The 27652-nt window shown below is 44.0% G+C and overlaps 3 protein-coding genes across 5 annotated transcripts in view; 1 reads left to right on the top strand and 2 right to left on the bottom strand.

Moving 5' to 3' along the window:
• Positions 1-1254, bottom strand: part of TTC19 (tetratricopeptide repeat domain 19) — a 32293-nt gene extending 31039 nt beyond the window's left edge. For both annotated transcript variants that reach the window (XM_025363077.1, XM_025363076.1), the window contains exon 1: positions 1-1254. Coding sequence is in view for 1 of the 2 variants with exons in the window: in XM_025363076.1 (XP_025218861.1) it covers positions 1-184 (184 nt within the window). In the remaining variant the exon portion in view is untranslated.
• ZSWIM7 (zinc finger SWIM-type containing 7) lies at positions 190-22151 on the top strand. Of its 2 annotated transcripts, XM_025363081.1 has the most exons (6): positions 190-503; positions 6559-6580; positions 12965-13067; positions 19969-20073; positions 21715-21834; positions 21965-22151. In XM_025363081.1, exons 1-5 carry the CDS (start codon positions 428-430, stop codon positions 21829-21831), a joined length of 423 nt encoding a protein of 140 aa, XP_025218866.1. In that variant the 5' UTR covers positions 190-427; the 3' UTR covers positions 21832-21834; positions 21965-22151. The 2 variants fall into 2 exon arrangements, with proteins under 2 accessions (XP_025218866.1, XP_025218867.1); XM_025363082.1 differs by having other exon boundaries at positions 373-503; positions 6559-6584; positions 21715-22148.
• A 794-nt stretch (positions 22152-22945) lies between these two features.
• The window catches only part of ADORA2B (adenosine A2b receptor), a 30041-nt gene continuing 25334 nt past the window's right edge, over positions 22946-27652 (bottom strand). The window contains exon 2 of the mRNA XM_025362394.1: positions 22946-24014. Within this exon, the coding sequence (XP_025218179.1) occupies positions 23354-24014 (661 nt within the window). The 3' untranslated portion in view covers positions 22946-23353. The remainder of the gene's footprint in view (positions 24015-27652) is intronic.

The raw sequence follows: 27652 nt of genomic DNA, 5'->3' as shown, positions 1-27652 counted from the left end.
CTGCCAGCAGCGGCAGCAGGCCTGGGCCCCGGCCGTGCGGCGCGACTCGGGATGGCGGCACCTGCACCTCGGGCCCCGGGCCTCCTGCCAGCCCAGGGAGCAGGCGCGCGGAGCAGCCCCGGTACCGCCGCCCCGCGGCCCGCAGGAGGCCTCGGCCCAGACTCCGGCTGAGGAGCCTGTACATGCTCCCGCCGCGTCCTCTGCGCACTGCAGGCCAGACGCGATCCTGGTCCCCGCCCCCGCGGCGAGGGCCCTCTGGATTGGCCGGGCCCTGACGACTGAGCAGGACCTCCTTGCGTCCGCACGCGCGTCGACGTCACTCTGTCTCGCCCTGCCCCGGCGGGCGTCGGAATCCTCCGCGGGTAGGCGCGCTCAGCTGGAGCGTAGCGGCGGTCGACCAGTCGTGGAGGGCGTGTCCTGCGGTGCGATGGCCGTAGTGTTGCCGGCAGTCGTGGAGGAGCTCCTGAGCGAGATGGCCGCGGCGGTGCAGGAGAGCGCGCGAAGTACGGGATCGAGGTCGTGTGTGGCTGCGCCGTGGGCGCGAGCCCGGCATCCGGGCACCGCCGGCTCGGGAGGCAGGAGGCGGGGCGTCCGGGCCTGGCCTTGCCTTTTTTCCATGTGGTTCTCTAAACCTCTTGTTCGTAAAAAAGCAACAACAAAAAAAGCGAAATTGGAACAAGTAAAAGTCAAAACGATTCAGCAAATATTTAGGGTACAGCGCAGTTGCAGGAGCCCCTCAGTCGGATCGAGTAGACCAGTGGGGACCGAAGTGCTGAGAGCTGGCTGGGTCCCTGGGAGGGGTTCCCGCCCGGGGGTGGAAGGGACAGGAGCCTACAGTGAGTGATAGAAACGTGGAGTTCTGGATTATTTTAGACGAAATTTTGAATTATTAAACTTCTTTTTCTCAAATTCTGATGTTAACATTAAAGTTAATGCTTTAATACACTTTAAAAAGTAGGCCCGGCGCGGTGGCTCACGCCTGTAGTCCCAGCCTGTAGTCCCAGGCTGAGGCAGGTGGATCAGCTGAGGTCAGGAGTTCGAGACCTCATCTGAGGTCAGGTTTCAGCCTGGCCAGCATGGTGAAACCTCGTCTCTACTAAAAATACGAAAGATTAGCTGGGCGTGGTGGCGGGCGCCTGTAATTCCAGCTACTCAGGAGGCTGAGGCAGGAGAATCTCTTGAACCCGGGAGGCGGAGGTTGCAGTGAGCTAAGATCGGGCCATTGCACTCGAGCCTGGGCAACGAGCGAAACTCCGTCTCAAAAAAAAAAAAAAAAAAAGCATTTTGAGAACCACAAACCCTAAATGCGTATGCAATCATTGGAGTAAATCTGGGTATTGTGAAAGCACCATTTTTTTTCTGACCAGCAGAGGATGCTCTTTGGCTATGCTTGCCAAAATCACTTGAGAAGGGTTGAACTCAAGATGTGTTCAGAGTATGCTAGGATAAGATCAAATCAAATTTGATCTAATCAAAATGCATTGACTAATGAACTACTCTCACGATGTAAAAATGGCCAGCTTATAAATAACAGCCATATTAGGCCCCAAAACTGCCACTGCTTATTCAATGTGGATGTCTTTTGTTTTAAAAGTACTGTACTGCATTTTTGAAAGGGTTTATCTTGAGTTAGTTTTTAAGGAACTGAGAAAAATAAGCCAACTTTTGTTTTCTCATCTCAGTCAAAATTAAGGAGACTTAAATATATGTGCTTGAAAGATTAGTGCAGCCAGGTATTCAAACATACTTGATTCCAAAAAAGATGGGAAAAAAGCCAACTAATGTTAACTTATACAATTGTTCTGGGCTCTAAGATTTGATGGTCTGAGGGTTTGGAATACTGTCACTTTAAACAATCATCACCAGAACTGTTCTGTGTCTGAATAGATTAATCCATACACTGACAGTAGTTTGGTTTTTTCTTTTTTTTTTTTTTTTAGGCAGAGTGTTGCTCTGTCTCCCAGGCTGAAGTGCAATGGCACCATTTTGGCTCACCGCAACCTCCACTTCCCGAATTCAAGCGATTCTCCTGCCTCAGCCTCCCAAGTAGCTGAGACTACAGGTGCATGCCACCACACCCAGCTAATTTGTGTATTTTTAGTAGAGACGGGATTTCACCATATTGGCCAGGCTGGTCTTGAACTCCTGACCTTGTGATCCACCCACCTCAGCCTCCCAAAATGCTGGAATTACAGGCGTGAGCCACCGTGCCCAGCCAGTTTTGGGTTTTTTCCCTCCCGCAAGAAGGTTCACAAGACACATTGACAGTCCTGAAGGGGGCATAATCATTGCCCCTGACACCCATGGTTCAGACACAGGGACCAATGCTGTTGATTCATGTTTATTTTCAGCAGCCCTGTTTTCTGTGTTTTAAACATCTTTTTTCAGACGGGCAGATCACGAGGTCAGGAGATCAAGACCATCCTGGCTAACACGGTGAAACCCCGTCTCTACTAAAAAATAGAAAAAACTAGCCGGGCGACGTGGCGGGTGCCTGTAGTCCCGGGTACTCAGGAGGCTGAGGCAGGAGAGTGGCGTAAACCCAGGAGGCGGAGCTTGCAGTGAGCTGAGATCCGGCCACTGCACTCCAGCCTGGGTGACAGAGCGAGACTCCGTCTCAAAAAAAAAAAAAAAAATTCTTTGTTCTATTAATGTATAGTTATACACCCTTCCTAACTCCCATTCTTCAGTGGTAATTTTTTTAGATCAAGATTCCAAATTTATACTTGTATGATAATATAAACTAGTCACAGTGGAACCATGAAGGAAGCTATGATTACTTTTCATTTTCTTTGTAACTTTTGGATTTCCCTGGAGTTATAACTGTCTTGGTTTTGTTTATTTACTTGTTCAGTTTTTTACATATTTATTCCTACTTTAACCTCACATCCTTTACTAGTATTCTCAATCTCCCCTCAAGATGTTCAGATGAATGAAGTGTGCTATCAGTTTCACCTTCCTGAAGACATCTCTAGAGCCTTCTGACTTGCTTAATATGGACTGGCTAATCTCTTGGCTGTTTCCTGAGATCTCTCTTCACCATTATTATCTGGGAATTCTCTGTATCTATGTTGAGTGGTATGTTTAGTATATCCTACAGTTTTCTTTTTCTTGGTTTACTACCTCTTTTTTTTTTTTTTTTTTTTTTTTTTTTGAGACAATCTCACTGTCACCCAGGCTGATGTGCAATAGCATGATCAAAGCTCACTGTACCTTAGACCTTCTAGCCTCATGATCCTCCCACCTCAGCCTCCCAAGTGAGTATCTGGGACTGCAGGTGCACAATACCACGGCTGGCTAGTTTTTTGTATTTTTTTGTAGAGACAGGGTCTCACCATGTTGCCTAGGCTAGACTCGAACTCTGGGGCTCAAGAGATCCACCTGCCTTGGTTTCCCAAAGTGCCAGGATTACAGGCATGGGCCACCGCACCCGGCCCATGTAAATTTTTTTTTTTTTTCTGAGACAAGGTCTTGCTCTGTTACTCAGGCTGGAGTGCAGTGGCACAATCATAGCTCACTGCTCCCTCAACTTCCCCGGCTGAAGAGCTGCTCTTGTCTCAGGCTCCTGAGTAACTGGTACCACAGGTGTGTACCACCATGCCCAGCTAATTTTTGTATTTTTTGTAGAGACAGGGTTTCACTGTGTTGCCCAGGCTTACTACCTTATTTTATGGCACACATACTCTGCCAGCTTCCTGAAGAAGGGGACATGAGATGTACTTTTTGAGGCTTTCTTTTCTATTTTTTGAGACCGGGTCTCACTCTGTTCTCCAGCCTAGAGTACAGTGGCGCAATCACACCTAATGCCCAGCTGATCATTTTATTTTCTGTAGAGATGGGGTCTTCCGTTGTTGCCCGGGCTAGTCTGGAACTCCTGGGCTCAAGCGATCCTTCTGCCTTGGCCTCCCAAAGTACTGGGATTATAGTTGTGAGCCCCCACACTGGCCCCTTTTTGAGGCTTTTTATGTCTGAAAAAGTTGTGGGGTTTTTTTGGTTTTTTTGGTTTTTTTGAGACGGAGTTTCACTTTTGTCACCTAGGCTGGAGTGCAATGGCACGATCTCGGCTCACCACAACCTCCGCCTCCTGGGTTCAAGGGATTCTCCTGCCTCAGTCTCTCGAGTAGCTGGGATTACAAGCATGCGCCACCATGCTTGGCTAATAGTTTTTGTATTTTTAGTAGAGATACTGAATGTTGGTCAGGCTGATCTTGAACTCCCAACCTTAGGTGATCTGCCCACCTCAGCCTCCCAAAGTCCTGGGATTACAGGCGTGAACCATCGCGCCCAGCTGAAAAAGTTCTTTTTCTACCCTCACACTTAAGTGATTGTTTGTCTAGGTATTGAATTATTTGTTGGAAATATTTCTTCAGACATCTGAAAATATTCTACCTCCTGGCTTCTAGTGTTACTCCTGATTTTTGTGTGTGACTTTTGTTTTCTCTGGAAGTTTGAATTATCTTCTCTTTATAACCAGTGTTCTGAATCTTCCGATAAAGTTTGTTTTTTTCACTTCACAGTGTGGGCACACAGTGGGCCCTTTCAAGCTACAACTTCATGTCCTTCAGCTGTAGGGAATTTTGAATTATTTGACTGATGAGTTCCCTCCATCTGTTTTCTCTGTTCTTTCCAGTATTTGTGTAATTAAGTTACTGGATGTCCTCTGTTGTCCTTCTGGTTGACTTACTGTGGCTTCTGTGTTTCTTTTATATATTCTCTACTTCCTGGGAACTTTCTTCAACTTTATCTTCCAGATTTTCTGTTGGATTTCTGCTTTTTTTTTTTTAAGAGGTGGGGTCTTGCCGGGCACAGTGGCTCATGCCTGTAATCCCAGCATTTTGGGAGGCCAAGGCCGGCAGATCACCTGAGGTCAGGAGTTCGAGACCAGCCTGACCAACATGATGAAACCCCGTCTCTACTAAAAATACAAAATTAGTCGGGCGTGGTGGTGCATGCCTATAATCCCAGCTACTCTGTAGGCTGAGGCAGGAGAATCGCTTGAACCCAGGAGGTGGAGGTTGCGGTGAGCCAAGATTGTGTCGTCACACTCCAGCCTGGGCAACAAGAGCGAAACTCCATCTCAAAAAAAAAAAAAAGAGAGAGATGGGGTCTTACTGTATTGCCCAGGCTGGCCCCAGACTCTTGGTTTCAAGCAGTCTTACTGCCTCAGCTTCCCAAGTAGCTGAAAGTACAGGGATGTACCATGTATTTTTAACTTATAACTTCTTTTCAGAAAATTCATTTTTTCTCATTATTAATTTTTCTTATTAATGTTTTGTGCCTGTTTTCTGATTGCATTAACTTTTTTCTAATGATAAAATATTAATAATAGATGTTTAAAATTTTCTCCTTTCTGCAGTTTTTCCTCTAACTTTCTTCTGTTTGTTTTATTCTGTTTCGTTTTTCCTTTGTTGTCTGGTAACCCTTGGCTGTCTAGTCATATTTCAGAGTGGAAGACTAAAAAGCTTCTTGGAAGCTCTGGGTGGTAGAGGGGCATATGGAATATGAACGTCATTATAGTTGTTCTCACTAGACAGTTTAGTTGGGGAAACCATTTCAGTGTCATTCCCACTTCTCTTGGGATATACCCAGGGAAGACTTCCAGTCTCCTGGCTGGAGGGCGAAGGCCTGATTGCTTGTGTTATGGGAGCCATGTTAGGGAAGAGAGCAGGAGATCCTGTTTTCAGTGTGACACCTTGACTTTCACTGTACCTAGTATTTTTCCCTTTGAACCTCTCCAGAAGATAAACCTAGTCTTTTGCCAGAATGAGGGAAAGGCAGTCACCTAAAGCTGTAGAGGGAACTGGGATGCCACTACTTCTCAAACGTACTTGAAAAGAGTCTTATTTTCATATCCCTGCTTCATCCCCAGTGAAGCTATTTGGTGCCAATTTGTTAGGGTTTGGGGAAGGGGAGAGGTGGATTTTGCAGTGTAACTCAGGCTGGTGCTTGACTCTCCCCATTGCTAGCCTAGGATTCAGTTTTCTTAGGTCTTATAAATCATTTTCCACTCTTCTGTCAGCTTCCAGTGTATCATAGCTGTTGTTTCTCCCTGTCCTTCTCATCCTTTGGAATTCATACTTTTAAAAAGAAATCTGGCCGGGCGTGGTGGCTCACGTCTGTAATCCCAGCACTTTGGGAGGCCAAGGCGGGTGGATCACTTGAGGTCAGGTATTTGAGACCAGCGTGGCCAGCATGGTGAAATCCCGTATCTACTAAAAATACCAAAAAAAATTATCTGGGCGTGGTAGTGCATGCCTGTAGTCCCAGGCTGAGGCAGGAGAATGGCTTAAACCCAGGAGGCAGAGGTTGCAGTGAACCAAGATTGCACCATTGCACTCCAGCCTGAGCGACAGAACAAGGCTCCATCTCAAAAGAAGAAAAAAGAAATCCTTTTATTATGGTTTTAGTGGGATTTGGAGAAGGAGTAAAACCAGATGCATAGGTTCAGTTGACCATCACACACAGAAGTGTTTGTAGTTACAGGTTTTTTTTAAAGATTTTTATGTCAATGGTCACTGGCTTAATATAATTAACGTTTTTTCCATTCTCATTTTACAGTTCCTGATGAATATCTGTTATCGTAAGTACATATACTGTTGTGTTTGATTATTTTTTTAACCATTAATGTTAAAATCCTTTCAACATCAACTCTTCATTTTTAAAAATATTCTTGGCCGGGCACAGTGGCTCACGCCTGTAATCCCAGCACTTTGGGAGGCTGAGGCAGGTGGATCACAAAGTCAAAAGATCAAGACCATCCTGGCCAACAGATTGAAACACCTCTCTACTGAAAATACAAAAAAGTAGCCGGACGTGGTGGCAGGCACCTGTAGTCCCAGCTCCTCGGGAGGCTGAGGCAGGAGAATCACTTGAACCTGGGAGGTGGAGGTTGCAGTGAGCAAAGATCGCGCCACTGCACTCCAGCCTGGGGACAGAGTGAGACTCCGTCTCATAAATAAATAAATAAATGAAAGATAAATAAAAATATTCTTATTACCAGGCACTGTGACTCACACATGTAATCCCAGCACTTTGGGAGGCAAAGGCAAGAGGACTGTTTGAGCCCAGGAGTTCGAGACCAGCTTGAGCAAAATAGGGAGACCCCCATCTCTAGAAAAAAAATGTTAAAAATAGAATAAAAGTCTGGGCACCATGGCTCACACCTGCAATCCCAGCACTTTGAGAGACTGAGGCAGGTGGATCACTTAAGGTCAAGAGTTCAGCCTGACCAACATGGTGAAACCCTGTCTCTACTAAAAATACAAAAGTAGCGGGATGTGGTGGCACACACCTGTAATCTCAGCTACTTGGGAGGCTGAGGCAGGAGAACTGCTTGAACCCAGGAGGTGGTGGTTGCATATCTTACTGCAATTGTGCCATTGCACTCTAGCCTAAGTAACAAGAGCAAAACTCTGTCTCAAAAAAATTAAATAAATAAAAATAAAAAATACTCTTATAAACTAGGAATAATATTTTCTCGACATGATTCTTAAAAATTGTCTCAATTGAATAGCCAACATGATATCCAGTATTGTCCTATTTGCCACTCTTATTTAACACTGTTTTAAAAATTGTGGCTGTTGGCCAGGTGCAGTGGCTCACGCCTGTAATCCCAGCACTTTGGGAGGCTGAAGAGGGCAGATCACCTGAGGTCGGGAGTACGAGACCAGCCTGACCAACATAGAGAAACCCTGTCACTATTAAAAATACAAAATTAGCCAAGCATGGTGGTGCATGCCTGTAATCCCAGCTACTCTGTAGGCTGAGGCAGGAGAATTCCTTGAACCCGGGAGGCGGAGGTTGCCGTGAGCCAAGATCGCCCCATTGTAATCCAGTCTGGGCAATAAAAGGGAAACTCTATCAAAAAAAAAAAAATTGTAGCTATTTAACACATGAAAAAGAAATTAGAAATGTACCTATCTGCAAGGAAAGACAATTACCATTTATTTGCAGATGATATGACTACTTAAATGAGAATAAAATAGAGTGGTCAGTTAGTTCAAAATTGCAGAGATCAAAAAAGTGAAAGCTACCTAGGTATAAGTGATACTTAATTGCTGATATACACTTATATGTAAAAGTCCTGGCCAGGTGCGATGGCTCACGCCTGTAATCCCAATGCTTTGGGAGGCCGAGGCGGGTGGATCACCTGAGGTCAGGAGTTTGAGACCAGCCTGACCAACATGGTGAAACCCCATCTCTACTAAAAATACAAAAACGAGCCAGGCATGGTGACAGGCACATGTAATCCTAGCTACTCTGGAGGCTGAGGCAGGAGAATCGCTTGAACCCAGGAGACGGAGGTTGCAGTGGGCTGAGATCGTGCCATTGCACTCTAGCCTGGGTGACAGAGGCAAGACTGTCTCAAAAAAAAAAAAAAAAAACCCGTTCCAGGAGGATTGTTTGAGCCCAGAAGTTCGAGGCTGCAGTGAGCTATGATTGTGGCACTACAGTCCAGGCTGGGTGATGTGAGACCTCGTCTCTAAAAAAATAAAAGTTCTGAAGAATATATACCAAGCTCTACCACTGTTTTTTCTTCGGGGCAAGGAAGGAGGTAGAATTGAGGGAAGGGCTGTAACCTTTACTGTATTTCTTAGATTTTTAATAAGAATTAAATGTTACTGGAAAAAAATGTACTACTTTAAAAACAAAAGGGCAAAGAATAAAAGATGCAAATAACCAAATACTTTGGGAGGAAAAAGATAAATCTTACTAGTGACCACAAAAATACAAATTAACATAACTTTTCATCTAGAAAATTAGTGACCACAGAAAAGAAGTTGACAGAAATATGGGGAAAGGGATCATTTATAACAGGAATGTAAATTGCAGGGTAACAGGCAATAGAAACTTTAAAACATACATATTCTTTGACCCAGAAATTCCACATAGAAGAACATATACCCAGGAATTAATTATAGATGTACGTAAAGATTTTACAGTGAGGATATTCTTAGTGTGATGAATATCCAGTATTGTTTGTGGTAGCAATAAAACCTAGAAACAATAATTCATGGGGTTTGAAGAGAATAAGAATGATTCATCTTTACAGTAGAATTATTCGTAGCCATTAAAAGTGATATGGAAAAATCTTTAATGCATTCAAGAGATGTTCACAATAGGTATTATAGTGGACAGAGCAGGTTAAAAAAAGTCTTTTTTTTTTTTTTTTTAGAGTCTCGCTCTGTCGCCCAGGCTGGAGTACAGTGGCGCCATCTCAGCTCACTGCAGCCTCTGCCTCCCAGGTTTCAGCAATTCTCCTGCCTCAGCCTCCTGGGTAGCTGGGACTACAGGTGGCGCACACTGAGGCAGGCGGATGACGAGGTCAGGAGTTCCGCCTGCCTCGGCCTCCCGGGGTACTGGGGTTACAGGTATGAGCCACCACACCTGGCCTTAAAAAATCCTTAAAGGTAACTGCTATGATTGATTGGTAAGGTTCCCAACAAACTATTTCATTGTGTTTTGTATTTTGTTACTTTGTAGACTAAATCTTCATATGTTTAATATAAAAATTCAAAGCACTCTTTTCTATTTCCCCCAATAATTTGTTCTATATGTGGCTGGTTTGTTAAAAAATGAAGTAAGAAGTTGAACATTTTAATTTTGAAGACTTACTAGGTTTGTCTTACTCTGTGTTAAGTCATATAAGTTCTTTAAAACATTAACTTTTCAGTTTGAGTTTAACCCTGCCATTTTATTTTCAAGTTTATAAAAATAACCCACACTTAGGCCAGGTGCGGTAGCTCATGCCTGTAATCCCAGCACTTTGGGTGGCCAAGGAGGGAGGATCACAAGGTCAGGAGTTCGAGATCAGCCTGGCCAATATGGTGAAACCCCATCTCTACTAAAAATACAAAAATTAGCCGGTCATGGTGGCGCATGCCTGTAATCCCAGCTACTCAGGAGGCGGAGGCAGGAGAATCACTTGAATCTGGGAGCTGGAGGTTGCAGTGAGCCGAGGTCGTGCCACTGCACTCTAGCCTGGGCAACAGAGTGAGACTCCAACTCAAAAATAATAATAATAATAACCCACACTTATAAAAAACCTTTATTGGAAAATAAAACCTATAAAAAGTATCAATAATCATACCACCCAATAATAATCACTCTTAAATGTTTTTATTTTTAAACAGGAAATTTGAAACATACATATTCTTTGACCCAGAATATGTATGTTTTAAAATTTTTGTATTTTTAGTAGAGATGGGGTTTCACCATATTGGCCAGGCTGATCTCGAACTCCTGACCTTATGATCCTCCCTCCTTGGCCACCCAAAGTGCTGGGATTACAGGCATGAGCTACTGCACCTGGCCTAAGTGTGGGTTATTTTTATAAACTAGATAAACTTAAATTTTGGTTTCACTGCCTTTTATAAACTTAAATTTTGGTTTACTGCCTTTTCCAAAAATTAAATTTTGGCCAGGCATGGTGCATCATGCCTGTAATAACAGTACTTTGGCAGGCTAAAGCTTGAGGATCACTTGGGGCCAGGAGTTTGAGATCAGCTTAGGCAGCACAGAGAGACCCTGTCTCTACAAAATCAAAAAATTAGCTGGGTGTGGTGGTGTATACCTGTAGTCCCAGCTGCTAGGGAGGCTGAGGTGGTGGGAGGATCACTTGAGCACAGGGGGTTCAGGCTGCAGTGAGCCATGATTGCACCACTGGAATCCAGTCTGCCTGGATGACGACCTTGTCTCAAAAAACAAAACAAAACAAAAAAGTCTGGACATGGTGGCTCACGCCTGTAACCCCAGTACTTTGGGAGGCCAAGGCATCAGGAGTTTGAGACATGGCAAAAGCCCATCTCTACTAAAAAAAAATACAAAAATTACCTGGGCATGGTGACCTGCACCTATAATCCCAGCTATTCGGGAGGCTGGAGCAGGAGAATCTCTTGAACCCAGGAGGCGGAAGTTGCAGTGAGACGAGATTGTGCCACTGCTCTCCAGCCTGGACGACAGAGTGAGACTCCATCTCAAGGAAAAAAAAAAAATTAAACTTTTAATTTTGACATAATTGTAGCTTTCCTTTAAGAAAGTTAACATGCTTGAGAGTTCCTAAAATATAATTTTGTTTCCAATCGTTCTCACTTAACATTATAAGAATTTTCTCACATATAAAAATTTTTTCCTGTATATCATTAACAGTTGGAGAGCCTTATTACTAATCCAAAAAGTACACATTTAATATCTTCAGATGGACAAACATAAAAAAGCCTGATAATACTGGTGTTAGTGGGGACATGGAGAAAATAGAAGTCTGGTTTTTCTGTCTGTTTTTTTGGTTCGTTTGTTTTTTGAGACGGAGTCTTGCTCTGTCACCTGGGCTGGAGTGCAATGGCGCGATCTCGGCTCACTGCAACCTCCGCCTCCTGGGTTCAAGTGATTCTCCTGCCTCAGCCTCCTGAGTAGCTGGGACTACAGGCGTGTGCCACCACGCCCGGCTAATTTTTTGTATTTTTAGTAGAGACGGGGTTTCACCATGTTAGCCAGGATGGTCTCGATCTCCTGACCTCTGGTGATCTGTCTGCCTCAGCCTCCCAAAGTGCTAGGATTACAGGCATGAGCCACCGCGCCCGGCCTGAGAAAATAGAAGTCTTACGCAGCGCTGGTGGGAGTGCTGTTTTCACTTTTTTATGTGTTTTAGGTTTTTTTTCTTTTTCTTTAGAGATGGGGTGTCGCTACATGCTCACGCTGGTCTTGAACTCCTGGACTCAAGCGATCCTCTTGCCTCAGCCTTCCAAAATGCTGGGATTACAGGCATGAGCCACCACAGCTGGCCCCATTTCCACTTTGGAGAGCTATTGGCAATATCTATTAAAGTTGAAAAATGAACATATCCTTTAGTTATATAAACTAAAGGAGGATTTTCAGAGATGTATGCCAAGGGATACGTATGGGGATAATCGAGTATTATTTATAATAGTATAAAATGGACACAGAATGTCCATACATACGGTACTTAAATAAAATTCAGTGTGTACATATAATGGAATATTATTCAAAGGTAAAGTAAAAACAGATGTTTGTCAAACATGCCTCATTTTCAAAAATGCATTGAGTAGAAAAGTGCAAGTTGCCAAAATTCTATGATATTTTATATTTTCTTTTATTTTTCATGAGCTATTTCAGGAACAGCAAAAAGAAGCCTACAATATATCTTTTATGTTTTAAAACATATCATATATGTATATTCATACATGTATGCACATGTGTTTATTATGTATGTATGCATACATATGTTCTACATATAATGTTTAATATGAACACATTAACAGGAAGGAAACCAACAAATGCATGTGGTTGCCTCGGGGATAAGGGGAAGGTAAGAGGAAGTACAGGAAGCACTACAAAGAAGTATAAAGAGGGCTTCTTTATCACTAACAGTGTACTCCCTGTATTAAAAATATAATACAGGCTGGGCACTGTGGCTCATACCTGTAATCCCAGCACTTTGGGAGGCCAAGGCGGGCAGATCACCTGAGGTCTGGAGTTTGAGAGCAGCCTGACCAACATGGAGAAACCCCATCTCTACTAAAAATACAAAATTAGCCAGGCGTGGTAGCACATGCCTGCAATCCCAGCTACTTGGGAGGCTAAGGCAGGAGAATCGCTTGAACCCGGGAGGCGGAGGTTGCGGTGAGCTGAGATTGCACCATTTGCACTCCAGCCTGGGCAGCAAGAGTGAAACTCCATCTCAAAACAAAAAAAAATATATATATATAAAAAATATATATATACACACACATATATATAAAATACAAGAAGATCTGAAGTAAGTACAGAAGATATTAACATTAAATCTGGGGAGTGAATGGGTCCATGGGTTTTGCTGTATTATTTTCCTTTTTTCGAAATTAAAATGAATTTTTAAAAAATGCTAAGGCTAGTGATCCTTTGGGTCAAGTTACTGAGGTGACTTTGAGAATCAGGCCTTCTAATCTGAAGCATTTTTATTTCACAGGCTGAAGTTTCTCTTTGGCTCATCAGCCACCCAGGCCTTGGACCTAGTTGATCGACAGTCCATCACCTTAATCTCATCACCCAGTGGAAGGCATGTTTACCAGGTAGAAGTCCACAGATGGGGGTGATCCCTACAGAAACCCCTTAGGACAAAATGTTTTCTTCATCTCTGTAGAAGCCAGTGACTAGCTTTAAATATTTCCTCGACTGTTAAAAAGCTTTTGCCCCAACTTGGTAAAATTAACAAATTGATAATTTTTAAAAATTTTTATTTACTTTTAACTGACAGAAATTGTCTATATTCATGGCATATAACATGATGTTTTGATATATGGATACCTTGTAGAATAACTAACTGAATCAAGCTAAATAACGTATCTAATACCTTACATACTTATTTTTTTGTGGTGAGATCACTTAAAATCCACTATCTTAGCAATCTTCAAATTTACAGTACTTCAGTCTTTTAGAGATAGAGACAGGGTCTCACTCTGTTGCCCAGGCTGGTCTCAAACTCCTAGGCTCAAGCAATCCTCCCACCTTGGCCTTTCAAAGTATTGGGATTACAGACATGAGCACCATCCCCGCCAATACTTTGTTATTAAATATATTCACCATGTTGTACCATAGATACCCTGAACTTATTTCTCCTAACTGAAATTTTATACTCTTTGACTAATATCTTCCTCTTCCTCCCCCACCCCAAGGCCCCTGGTGACCACTATTTCTTCTTCTATGAGTTCAACTTTTTTGTTGTTGTTTTAAATAAAGACAGGGTCTTGCTATATTGCCCAAGCTGGTCTTGAACTCCTGGCCTCAAGCAGTCCTCCCCTCTCCGCCTCCCAGAATGCTGGGATCACAGGCATGAGCCACTGCACCCAGCCTATGAGTTCAGCTTTTTTTAGATTCCACATATAAGTGAGATCATGTGGTATTTATCATTCTATACCTGGCTTATTTCACTTAGCATAGTTTCACTTAACAAAATCCTCCAGACATTTTTGTAACTAAAATAAGATGGCTGGGTGTGGTGGCTCACGCCCGTAATCCCAGCACTTTGGAAGGCCAAGGCAAGCGGATCACCTGAGGTCAGGAGTTCAAGACCATCCTGGCTAACATGGTGAAACCTCCTTTCTACTAAAAATACAAAAAATTAGCCGAGTGTGGTGGCACACACCTGCAATCCCAGCTACTCGGGAGTCTGAGGCAGGAGAATGGCTTGAACCTGGGAGGCAGAGGTTGCAGTGAGCCAAGATCGTGCCACTGTACTCCAGCTTGCAAAACAAGAGTGAAACTCCGTCTCAAAAAAAAAATAATAGGCCGGGCGCGGTGGCTCAAGCCTGTAATCCCAGCACTTTGGGAGGCCGAGACGGGCGGATCACGAGGTCAGGAGATCAAGACCATCCTGGCTGACACGGTGAAACCCCGTCTCTACTGAAAAATACAAAAAAACTAGCCGGGCGAGGTGGCGGGCGCCTGTAGTCCCAGCTACTCGGGAGGCTGAGGCAGGAGAATGGCATGAACCCGGGAGGCGGAGCTTGCAGTGAGCCAAGATCACGCCACTGCACTCCAGCCTGGGCGGCAGAGCGAGACTCTGTCTCAAAAAATAATAATAATAATAATAATAATAATAAGATAAATACCTACTAACTGTACCTAATAGCATTGTGTAGAAGTCTGCTCACCTGGCATGGTGGCTCACGCCTGTAATCTCAGCCCTCTATTGACCCGGGCAACATAGTAAGACCCATCTCTGCAAAAACGCAGCAAGTTTATTTCTTTTGCAGGAAACGGAAATGCAGAAAAGTAAAGTAACAGTCACATCTGGCTACCCCACACTGCCTGTCTTATGAGACATGAATAAAGACTATATAAACAGGGAGCCAGACTCCAACCACCTGACCCTTCTCCCTGTACCACCCAACCCCAGTTTAGCTATATGAGACACAGTGGTAAGTGCAGCTGGGATTGAAGGAAGGAAATCATGAATGAAATGAAAATATTGGCAGTGGTGTCCAAAATTTTGTGTCTGCTTGGAAGCCATGTGTCTTGTGTCTGTCTAAAAGCCATCAGCTCTTGTATGTAATCCAGGCCTTACTGAGACCAGAAAAGGGTAAATTTTTCAGAGTTTGAATTCTGGTTTACAGTTATCTTCTCAGAGCTGAGATCATATTGGTTAACTCTCATTGAAAGATCGTGTGAGTGGTCTTAGGGAGTGAATGGCTCAAGCAAAGCCTGGTTGGGCAGATAGATGCCTTTGCTGAGTGAATTAACTTGCCCTTCCTCACACTGATCTGGTAAAATCTTCATGCATTTCTGCATTAAGGAAAATATGGTAATTAGTGTTGGTTGCTGCTTTTAAAACTTTTGGATGGATAGGCATGGTGGCTCACACCTGTAATCCCAGCACTTTGGGAGGCCGAGGCAGGTGGATCACCTGAGGTCAGGAGTTCAAGACCAGCTTGCCAACATGGTGAAACCCCGTGTCTACTAAAAATACAAAAATCAACTGGGTGTGGTGGCGGGCGCCTGTAATTCCTGCTACTCGGGAGGTTGAGGCAGGAGAATCATTTGAACTCGGGAGAAGGAGGTTGCAGTGAGCCAAGATCTTACCATTGCACTCCAGCCTGGGTGACAAGAGCAGAACTCCATCTCAAAAAAAATAACAAAAAAACTTTTGGATGGTATTGGCCTACTCAAAAGAGACTGCCTATTAGATGAATTTTCTCATGGAGAACTTAGAGATTAATAATCGAAGTCACTGAACTTGCAGTTTGTACCTGAGGAGGTGTGTCTGTCCTCTTTCCTGGTGTTTTTATTTTTGGTTTTTAGGTAGCTAAAATACCCGAAATTAGAGGGACCTTCAGGTTTTTCACTTTGCTTTAGTTTGGGATATTTGGTCTTGATTCCATTATGGGCACAACACTTGACCTAGGCAAGCAGACTTTTGTTTGAAATATTTTAATTACTGTTGACTTTTTGTTCTTCCCATTGGTCAACAGTAACTTGTTTAAGTTATTTGTTTAGTTTTTGTCGTTCACATCTGGTATATATTATATTGCTTTATTAATTATAAAATACTAACTTCCAAGAATTGTTACTGTCATCTTGGACTTTGAATTAAATGAAGCTGCAGAAATCTTATACACCCTCAAATTAACCTTAATGGTTGCATTGTATGGTAATATAGTAAGAATTTGGCTGAATTCAGGAGTTCTATGAGATGATAAAAGTTGAGTCACATACTGCCTCAATGCCCAGCTAGTTATCTTTTCATAGGTCAATCTTCATCCCATAGGTCAACTCTAATATTATTGTTCTCCAGATGTAATGTGAAAACATTCTAAAGTCATTGTTATGTTGCTGACACCTGAGTTGTTTTCTGTACTTTTTTTTTTTTTTTTTTTGAGGCGGAGTCTCGCTCTGTTGCCCAGGCTGGAATGCAATGGCATGCTTGGCTCACCGCAACCTCTGCCTCCTGGGTTCAAGCGATTCTCCTGCCTCAGCCTCCTGAGTAGCTGGGATTACAGGTGTGCACTACCACGCCTGGCTGATTTTTGTATTTTTAGTAGAGACGGAGTTTCACCATGTTGGCCAGGCTGGTCTGGAACTCCTGGCCTCAGGTGATCCGCCACCTTTGATTTCCAAAGTGTTGGGATTACAGGCCTGAGCCTCCGCGCCTGGCCACTTGTTATACTTTTTTGGTTCACTTAAGAAGGGGGATATTTCAATCAGGAGAGGCTAAGTTATGCTGTGGTAACAATGACCCCAAATCTGAAAGGCTTACAAAAACAAAGTTTCAGATCTCATTCATGCTGTGTATCCACCAGGCGTCAGTTGTAGCTCTATTCCAAAACAGCTTCATGCAGGGATCCCAGTGAGTGAAGCAGCCCATATCTGGAACACTGTGAATCTCAAAGAGAAAAAGGAAAACATGGTACACAATTTTTCACATTCTTCTGCTTGGCTACTCAGATTTTACTAAAGCAGGTCACATGGCCAGCCTGTATTCAACAGGACAGGAATGTATAATCCTGTTTTCAGAGAGAAGCACCCAACACAAGGAACAACAGAGACACTGTGGAGTGTCCTAAGAGGCTTGGAGCAGTCATAAAATTGTACCCATGAATGGATGACCTTGTACATGGGTCACCTCTCCTGGTGACCTAACTGAAACCACAGTAGAACCACAGTAGAAACCACCTCCAAGTGAGGTTCCTACAAGTGCAGTCAGCCATGGTCTGAGTATCCTCTTTCCAGCATGTTCCTTTTTTAAAAAGCTCTCTCCTTCTGGGGATAAACATTCCAGACTATAAGCAGGAAAACTAGGAGCAATTCCTGTAAGAGGAAGTTGTTTTTTCACTGAAGGGTGAAGGAATTGAATTATGTTATCCTTAAGGTCAATTTCCAGTTCTAAATGTTTCTAACTCAGATTTTGCCTGATTATTGGGTTCATTAGTTGTCTACTGCTAGATAAGCGAAAAGCAAATTCAAAATTTAACCTCTTTCAGTGTTTATTGCTTTAGGCGGTTGAACTTTTTTTTTTTTTTTGAGATGGAGTCTCAAAAAAAAAAAGAGAGAATTATACATGTCACTGCTGGATGTTGTGGGTTTTTTCTTTAGGATTAAGTGAAAAACAATCTGCTTTAATGCTCTTCCTTCAGTGTAAGCTTCTACACATGCGGGGAAATCTCTCCATTGATACTGAATGGTCTAGGTGATATGTTAATAACACGTCAGAGCCTTGCGGTAGGTAATATGCAAGGTGTGCTTTTTCAACACCTAATTTGTAACTGGGCGGAAATTTTTTTTTTTTTGAGACAGAGTCTTGCCCTGTCGCCCAGGCTGGAGTACAGTGATGCAATCTTGGCCCACTGCAGCCTCCGCCTCCTGGGTTCAAGCGATTCCCCTGCCTCAGCCTCCTGAGTAGCTGGAATTACAGGCACTCACCACCACGCCCAGCCAGTTTTCATATTTTTAGTAGAGACGGGATTTCACCATATTGACCAGGCTGGTCTTGAACTCCTAGCTCATGATCCTCCCACCTCGGCCTCCCAAAGTGCTGAAATTACAGACGTAAGCCACTGTGCCCGGCCTGAACTGAAATCTTGAATGTGTTCAGTAGGTATCTTCTTACCCAATCATTGGCCATTTCTGGTAACTCCCAAGGAATTCTGACTGTCAAAAAACCATACTGAGGCTGGCTGTGGTAGCTCATGCCTGTAATCCCAGTGCTTTGGGAGGCCAAGGTGGGAGGATCACTTAAGCCCAGCAGTTCAAGTCCAGCCTGGATAACATAGCAAGACCCCATCTCTACAAAAAATGTTTAAAATTAGCATAGTGTGGTGGTGGTGCACGCCAGTACTCCTGCCTACTCAGGACACTGAGGTGGGAGGATCACTTTAGCCGAGGAATTGAAGATTGCAATGAGCTATGATCACACCACTGTACTCCAGTCTGGATGACAGAACAAGACCCTGTCTCCAAAAAATAGAAATTAAAAAAAAAATGTTAATAAAAGCTGTAGTGGGATAACTGCATTATATGAACCGCTGAAAATGCGACAAAAGCGCAGCACTGGAACCTGCTGTTTGTTCTTGCAGTCAGACCACACCTGTAGCTTCATTCTCTGCGGGTAAGAAAGGTTAAAGAATCCTAGGAGTGCTAACATTGTAATTCAAAAAAAATCTTAAAGTTCTTGCTTTTTCATTTAGATTGCCATCTGAGAGCCTAAAAGTGCTTTGAAGGCCGTGTGGCAAATTCCTAAGTGGCAATTCATTATAAAATCACCCTCAGGACATTTCTGCTTCCCTCAGATACTAATAAGAATCTTACGCCTCCAACTGGGAAGTTAACTCTAGGAATGAAGACCTCAACAAAAAGTTTTTGACTGGCTGGTGGTAGAGAGACTTAAACAAAGGATTTCTCCAACAAATTTGTGCAATCATACTACAGATGTATCTTGTTTTTCCTGTACCTTTCCTTTTTGTCCCTCTTGACCACCACCAAGACTGTTAGACTGTGCCTCTTCCCAGCCCACTATGTATCAGGGTCCTCCTTCCATCCTGCTAGATGAGTAGGCAGATCTGGGCCTGCCTCTTTTCCTGAGACCTCCATCCTTAACAGCTGAGTCATTCCTTTCACAAGGGTCTTTGCTGTATTTATTCTCTCTGCTCTCCTGTTCCCAAATGCTTTTCAAAAGCCTCTTCCCAGTTTCTTCTTTTCTTCTATGACCTATCTTTATTTTAAAGACGGGGTCTTTGTCACCCAGGCTGCAGTGCAGTGGTGCAATCACAGCTCACTGCAGCCTTGACCTCCCAGGCTCAAGCATTCCTCCCCTCTCAGCCTCCCAAGTAGCTGGGACTACTGGCATGTGCCACCACACCTGACTTTAAAAAAAATTTTTTTAATAGAGACAAGGTCTCACCATGTTGCCCAGGCTGGTCTTGAACTCTGGGGCTCAAGTGATCCTCCCACCTCAACCTCCCAAAGTGCTGGGATTACAGGCTTGAGCCACCACACCTGGCCTGAGACCTGTCTTACTCCTGCCCTGCTACTGATGCTTTGCCTGTTTTTACTCTCTCTTTAGGTATGTAGGAAGCTTTAGAAATTTACACACCTGCTGTGAAATACCAAAGGTTAAGAACCCCCACAATGAAATGTAGATGAGAGATTGCCCCTCCACTTCCTTCTTACAGTCTGCCCATAGAGTGGGCCCCATGAACCACTAGGCGTCGGAAGAGAATGGTCTATGTGGTTGGTTGAACTAATCTGAAACTTTTCAATTCCTTTATATGAAGTCCTAAAGGTAAGCACTGAGGTGAGGAAGGGAGAGTCTGCACGCTGGAGGAAGAGAAGTTGTTTCCTCTTTCATGTAAAACATAACTGCAGTTCTTCTCAGTGCAATTTGCAGAGCAGCTCTGAGTCTACATAGATAAAAAGGGAAAGAGGTGGTTTTTCCAGCACATCATCTGAGGTCTGATCCCATCTATCCTTTCTTTGTAGGTGCTTGGAAGTTCTGGTAAAACATACACGTGTCTGGCTTCTTGTCATTACTGTTCATGTCCTGCATTTGCCTTCTCAGTGCTACGGAAGAGTGACAGCATCCTGGTGAGGACGGGGAAGGCTCTTCCCACTGTAGTTGAATGTAGAGAGAAATTGGCCTTACTTTGTGGTTTAACTATTCTACAAAATGGGAATCTTACTACATGTTGAAACAAATGGTAGCTTTTTGTCCTTGACTTCAGCTAGTCATCTCTTAGGGGTTTAGCCTCTCAAAATGCAATGTCATTTTTAGAACTACATCAATTTCCTGAATTTTTATTTAAAAGATCATGAGTGAAGCTTTGAGAAGGAAAAAAAGGGGAATTAGATGGCCCCATAAAAGTATGAACTAAAATTCGATGTTGGCAACTTTGCATATCCTACCTTCAGCCATGTCGTATATCTTTGCACTACCTGTAAGACAGCCTGACACCACACTTGACCTTCACATGGGGCATGAGTACCTTCACCTATTCCTTTAAGCCTTTGCCAATTTCATCAGAGTCCAGATCATGAAGCAGAAACAGGACATACTCATACACACCTTATTCCAAAGGGAAAAACGCCACCTTCCTGAAAGCAGGCAGCTATTTTTTAAGTCTTGCCAAAGAAGCAAATAATGGTGTCCACTCCATTCTTCCCTTCTTTTACACTGTTAACTTCTTAAACATCTTGGGACCTGGCTGGCAAGTTGGGTATACCATTGTACAAGAGACCACATTCATAACTGATGTGCCGGAAGTTTATCTCAACTGCAAGAGACAGGACTGAACCAGGGCCCCTTCAGGATCTAAAGCTGTGTTCTCTGACATCAGCTGCAACATAATCATCTCCCCAGAAGCGTGTACAGGCCAATATATGCAAGAGTTTCGCCACCACTCCCCACCCTCCAACCCCAGAAGTGTAACACAGTAGCTAAGAGAGTAGCCTAGAGACTCTGATGAGCATCTGGGTACAATACCTGTCTTCCTAGGGAGCTGTCAGATTTCAGGGAGGTAATCTGTGGAAAGCACTTCACAGCATAGTGCCTCAAGGAATGTTAGCCATTGCTGTGACAGCTTTCTGAAGGCAAGGAAGAAATATCACTTAGGACTAAAGTGAAGAGCGCAGCTAGTCTTGGTTTTCACCATGGGTTACATACCTTGTGCCTGATGGATCTAAGCCGTTTTCCAAAGCAGCAGGCAAAGTAAGTCTGTCTTTGTCCACTCTGATTTCTAAAGAGAATACACCTGTCTCATCATCTTTATCTGCAGTTTTTATTTATTTATTTTTTGAGATGGAGTCTGGCTCTGTCGCCCAGGCTATAGTGCAGTGGCGTGATCTCAGCTCACTGCAACCTCTACCTCCTGGGTTCAAGCGATTCTCATGCCTCAGCCTCCTGAGTATCTGGAATTACAGGCGTGCACCACCATGCCCAGCTAATTTTTGTATTTTTAGTGGAGATGGGGTTTGGCCACATCAGCCCAGCTGGTCTTGAACTCCTGACCTCAAGTGATCCGCATGCCTCGGCCTCCCAAAGTGCTGGGATGACAGGCATGAGCCACCATGCCCGGCCTCTCCACAGTTTTTAGACAATTAGTTAGAGACCCTGTAATCTGTGTGCTCTAGTCTTTTCCTGCCAAATAAGATGATAATGAGAAATCTTGGTTAGACTGGCCAGCCTCGGCCCTGCCTATTTCTAATAGGTGTGTGTGTTTTATATTCCAGTGCAAGCATCTCTTGGCAGTTTACCTTAGTCAGGTTATGAGGACTTGTCAGCAGCTAAGTGTCTCCGACAAGCAGTTGACTGACATATTATTGATGGAGAAGAAACAAGAAGCATAAAAGGTACAGATTGAGCATCCTTCTTTCAAAATAGAATCCTGTCAAGAAATGCATTTAAAATGTCACGATTCACAAGGAAAAGAGGTGAAATAGATCTTCAGACACTTCATGTTACTATCCCTTTTCCCTCCAGGACTGCAGGAGGTGCTGTGGGTTGGAGCCGTGGGCTGTGGAGGGTTTGCGTATGATTAGAAGCCTTGTACAGTCTTCTCAAGAAAAACCCTAAGCCAGTCTCTGAGGTGCTTGGGTAAAAAATGTCCCTGGATGGAATCAAGATTTTAAATTCAAATAAAGCCTAATATCATGTTGTGTCCACATTACTTAGCCTTTTATTTTGAGACGGAGTCTCACTCTGCTGCCCAGGCTGGAGTGCAGTGGCATGATCTCAGCTCATTGCAAGCTCTGCCTCCCAGGTTCAAGCTATTCTCCTGCCTCAGCCTCCTGAGTAGCTGGGACTACAGGTGCCCACCACCACGCCCAGCTAATTTTTTTCTATACACACAGAGTTAAATTATTTTACTTAGTAAAATTTTCACACTTTGGGTTGCAAGAATTTAACGAAACTTCAACTTTGGAGAGAAGCAAAATTCCCTACCTAGCTCTAGAAGGCAGAATTTGGTAGAGGAGGGATCCCATTTCACCAGTTTCTTCCCCACGGGTAGTTTTCTGTATATGGAAAGGAATGGAGCTTAAAATTACATGATGAAAATTTGACTTATGAGAATATCATTTCCCTAAATTAATACAGCAGTTTTTTGATTGAATAATTATACTTTTTTTTTTTTGAGACGGAGTCTCACTCTGTCACCCAGGCTGGAGTGCAGTGATACAATCTGGGCTCACTGCAGCCTCCACCTCCCAGATTCACGTGATTCTCCTGCCTCAGCCTCCCAAGTAGCTGGGACTACAGGCACGTGCCACCACACCTGGCTAATTTTTGTATTTTTTAGTAGAGATGGGGTTGCACCATATTGGACAGGCTGGTTTTGAACTCCTAACCTCATGATCCGCCCGCCTTGGCCTCCGAAAGTGCTGGGATTACAGGTGTGAGCCACCGCGCCCAGCCGAATAATTATACTTTTAATTTTTGAGATCACCTTCCTAGGAACAAGTATACATTTTTAGTACGGCCAACTTTTATTTTTCCGTTGCCTCTAAGTTAAAAAAGATTTGCATTATAATAGTTCACAGTGTTTCACAGTAAAATAGTTTCAGTAATTTTCCACCATAAACAAGGCAGACTTTTAAAAACAGAAGTGTCTCTTAGAATCCATTCAAGCTGTCAGCATCATCCACACAGTAAAAGCAGCTGAATAGATCATAAATATATTTGTCAACCCTTGGAGCCTACTAGTGACACATACGTATTAGCTAGATACGTGGTGGCTCCAGGGAAGTGCTCAAGAAAGGCAGTCCATGTCCTTGTGAGGTGTAGCTATCTTTCACAATGAGAATAAGCCAGCCGTGTCCTCTTTGTTTCCTGTGGATTTGTATCTTCTCCTAGAAGAGGTGAGAGCCTACATCATAGGCCCACACCGAGAGCAGGCTGTACCCCAGCCTGACCATTCCCACTCTTGACATCTGCTTGGCAGAGAAGATACCTGGAGATAATTTTGCGAAAAGTAGAGCGGAAGTCTCGGTTCCGGTAAGCATAGACAATGGGATTGACAACTGAATTGGCATGTGACAGAAGAATGGCCATGTTCATTGCCCACTTGGGCTTATTTTTACCCTGAGCTGGCTGGAAAAGAGTGACACAGTTAACAGCATGCACTGGTAGCCAGCACAGGGCAAAAATCCCCACAATCATGGCCAGTGACTTGGCTGCATGGATCTCCCGCTGGAGGGTAGTCCTCGAGTGGTCCATCAGCTCAGTGCGCTGAAGCTGCCTGCAGGCCACCATGAAGATCTTGATGTAGATCACCAGCATTATAAGCAGTGGGGGCAGAACACACCCAAAGAAATTGAAATACACCATGTAGCTCATGGGGACCACATTCTCAAAGAGACACTTCACGAGGCAGCAGCTTTCATTTGTGGTTCCATCCCAGGGTTCTGTGCAGTTGGTGGCACTGTCTTTACTGTTCCACCCCAGGAATGGAGTCAATCCGATGCCAAAGGCAAGGACCCAGAGGACAGCAATGACCCCTCTGGCTCGGGTCCCAGTGACCAAACTTTTATACCTGTTTAAAAGAACACCATCTGGTTATGGTCAGTTTATAGTGCTCTGCAACCACAATCCAAGACCCCGCCTCCTCTTTATTTCCATGACCCTTTAACAACCTCTGAAGTTCACCTTCCAGGGCACTATGGCCTTTACGCTCAACACTAAAGACATGCAAGCAGGGATGAGCAGCTTTGCTCTAGCAAACGCAATGAGATCTTCATTCTTGACTTAGTAACTCCTTTCTGTTTAATGACAGAGGATGGCCAATGACAAGAGGTGGAGAAACCTTAAGGGGGTACTGTAAGTCCTCACTTAACGTCCTCAGTAGGTTCTCGCAAACTGTGACTTAAAGTATATGTCATAGGAAGTTAACTCTTGTTTGTGTTGTTAAGTTTAGCCTAAAGCTGCCTCCTTACATATTTTAAATTTGGCCTAAAAGTTTCTCTGTTCATCGTGGACTATAACAAGTGGGGGTGTAGACAGACTAGCCTGCACTCATGCCAGTCCCCAACTTTTGACCAATCAGATGTGGCCAACTGTTTGAACCGTGTTCAAATAGGGTAAATGCCGAGCTATAACCAATCCAGCTGTTTCTGTACCTCACTTCCATTTTCTGTACGTCACTTTTCCTTTTTCTGTCCATTGCTTTCTTTTTCCTGTCCATAAATTATCTTCCACCACATGACTGCAGTGGAGTCTCTGAGCCTACTCTGGCTCAGCAGGCTGCGCAATTTGTGAATCATTCCTTGCTCAATTAAGCTCTTTTAAATTGAATTCAGCCGAAGTTTTTCTTTTGACAGTATCAACTGTGGTAAAACTGGCTTTGTTATACAGTGCATCATTTTGCTTCAAGTCACAGCTTCCAAGAACCGATCAACTTCCTATACTTCCTAATTACCTAGGTACCGCCCTCTGAGTCTAGGTCTTCCATAAGGTATTGTTCTAGGTCAGCAGTCCCCAACCTTTCTGGCACCAGGGACCAGTTTCATGGAAGACAGTGTTTCCACAGACCAGGGGTGGGGGTGATGCATCAGATTCTCATAAGGAGCGCACAACCTAGATCCCCTGCATGTGCAGTTCACAATAGGGTTCAGCTCCTGTGAGAATCGAATGCTGCCGATCTGACAGGAGGCAGAGCTCAGGCGGTAATGCTCGCCTGCCTGCTCACCTTCTGCCGTGTGGCCCAGTTCCTAACAGGCCACGGACCAGTACTAGTCTGCGGCCCAGGGGTTGAGGAACCCTGTTCTAGGTGCTTGAGATACACCAGTGAACAGACCACACAGAGAGTCCTACTAAATTTTGAGACTCAAGAGTCTAGCAGGGGTAAACATAACAAACAAATACAAGTTAGTAAACAGTATGGATATGTGTGTGGTATGAAAAATGAAAAAACAGTAAGAAAGATCAGGATGGGCAGGGCTGCAGTTTTAAAGAGGCCAACATCATGGATAAGGTGACACTTGAACAAAGGCCTGAGGCAGTAAGCACTGGAGTCAGCACCACCTGTGGCTCCAGGCAAGGATCCTTCTGGCTTCCCACAAACACCACAAGAGATTTGCCTAGGACTATGGGCAGAATCATTTCTGAATACCTCTGCAGACTGCTGGAAAACAAGAGTCTGGCAATGCCCCTGTCTACTGAGAAATATTTGGGAAATAGCAAATATTAAAATTTTTTGGTCCTCTTTAAGCCATTAGATCAGGAGTTTGAGACCAGCCTGGGCAACACGGTGAAACTCCATTTCTACAAAAAAATACAAAACTTAGCCGGGCAGGGTGGTGTATATCTGTGGTTCCAGCTACTTGGGAGAATGAAGTGGGAGAGTCAGGATCACTTGTGCCCAGGAGGTTGAGGGTGCACTGAGTTGTGATTGTGCCACTGCACTCCAGCCTGGGTAACACAGCAAGACCTAGTCTCAAAAAAACAAACAACAAAAACATGCTAGAAACCACTACTGGGGATACCAGTACAAAGGGACAAGGTCCTAGTCCTTAAGAGGTTGACCAGTATCCAGTTGAGGGATACGACATGTATCAGATAAGCAGGCTCTATGACAAGTGAGTTATGGGGCAAGAGAATGGGAGCGGCCACCTCTGCCTAACAGGTGACCAAGAAAGGAAGTGACCTTGTAAGAGCAATATACCTAATATACCTTTTAGACATTTTGCTATAAACTAGTCTATCCATAGTTTATAGCAAAGGTATAAATTTTGTTATTAACAACTGGTCCATAATACATACGTAATGTATAAGTGAACATAATCAATGTAATATATTAAGTAAATGAAATAAAAATCCTCTGTAATCTCTGGGAGAAAACGGGGAAATAATTTGACTGACATTACCTGAAAACTTGCCTATTTATTTCCTATACCTGCAGTGTAAGACGTACACTTCCCAGCATGGCCACAGAGCCCTCCAGCCTCAGCTCCACACATCCAGTGTCTGCCATTCTTGACCAATGGCTCCCTCTGGCTCATGCTATTCTCAACATCAGACAAAAGCATGTGTTGCTCTTATAAGGTCACTTCCTTTCTTGGTCACCTCTTAGGTAGAGGTGGCCACTCCCATTCTCCTGCCCCATAACTCACTTGTCATAGAGCTGGCTTATCTGATACCTGTGGTATCCCTCAACTGGAATGTCAACCTCTTAAGGACTAGGACCTTGTCCCTTTGTATTGGTATCCCGAGGACCTAGCACAGTGCCCAGCACATAGTAGGTTCTTAACATGGCCATTACAGGCCAGGCATGGTGGCTCATGCCTGTAATCCCAGTACTTCAGGAGGTCGAGGTGGGTGCATCACTTGAGGTCAGGCATTTGAGACCAGCCTGGCCAACATGGTGAAACCACGTATCTCCTAAAAATACAAAAATTAGCTAGGCATGGTGGTGGGCACCTGTAATCCCAGCTACTTAGGTGGCTGAGGAAGGAGAATTGCCTGAACCTGGGAGGCAGAGGATGCGGTGAGCCGAGATCACAACATTGCACTCCAACCTGGGCAACAGAGTGAGACTCCATCTCAAAAAAAAAAAAAAAAATGGCCATTACAAATACATTCATCATTTATTATCTGGCTTTATTAAGCAGCTTTAAAGAAAGACTCCACTTACTAGGAATACTTGAAGTTGCAGCCTGGACAGGCAGAAGAACCAGTAGTTTGCTGAGGAAGTTAATTGAGGTCTTGCCTCATAATTTACAATGATCTCTAATCTTTTCTACTCTCTCTTAGCAACAGGCAGCTCAATCATGGGCCCCTGTACTACAGAGGACCTGCTGGGCTCAGTTTTTTCACTGAATTTTTCTTGGCCAGTGAATCCATCCGTTTCCCGCCTCATTCAGGAATGTAAAGCCTTCCTTAGAAAAAGTTGTTCTTTGCCATTGCCTCACTGGAGGTGTGAACAACACAATTAGTCCCCGCAGCATAACAAGGAAGCCTCCCAAAGGCGGAGCACTAAGAATCACAGAACTTCAGGTCCATGAGGCAGCCCATGCAGCAGCCTGCCCTTACTCCTCCTTTGTTCACAGGACTAAGCTGTATCGAGTACAGCGGGTAACAGGTCAGCTCTGGGGGATGAACTTATATCTGGGATAAGGAAATGATGGCACTTCCATTCTCACGATTGGTCTAGTGGATCCATGAAGTGGTTCTGGC

Source organism: Theropithecus gelada, chromosome 16, assembly GCF_003255815.1.
Source record: "Theropithecus gelada isolate Dixy chromosome 16, Tgel_1.0, whole genome shotgun sequence".
NCBI lineage: Eukaryota > Metazoa > Chordata > Mammalia > Primates > Cercopithecidae > Theropithecus > Theropithecus gelada.
The sequence above is the reverse complement of the archived record's forward strand: the minus strand, read 5'-3'. Positions and strand labels throughout refer to the sequence as shown.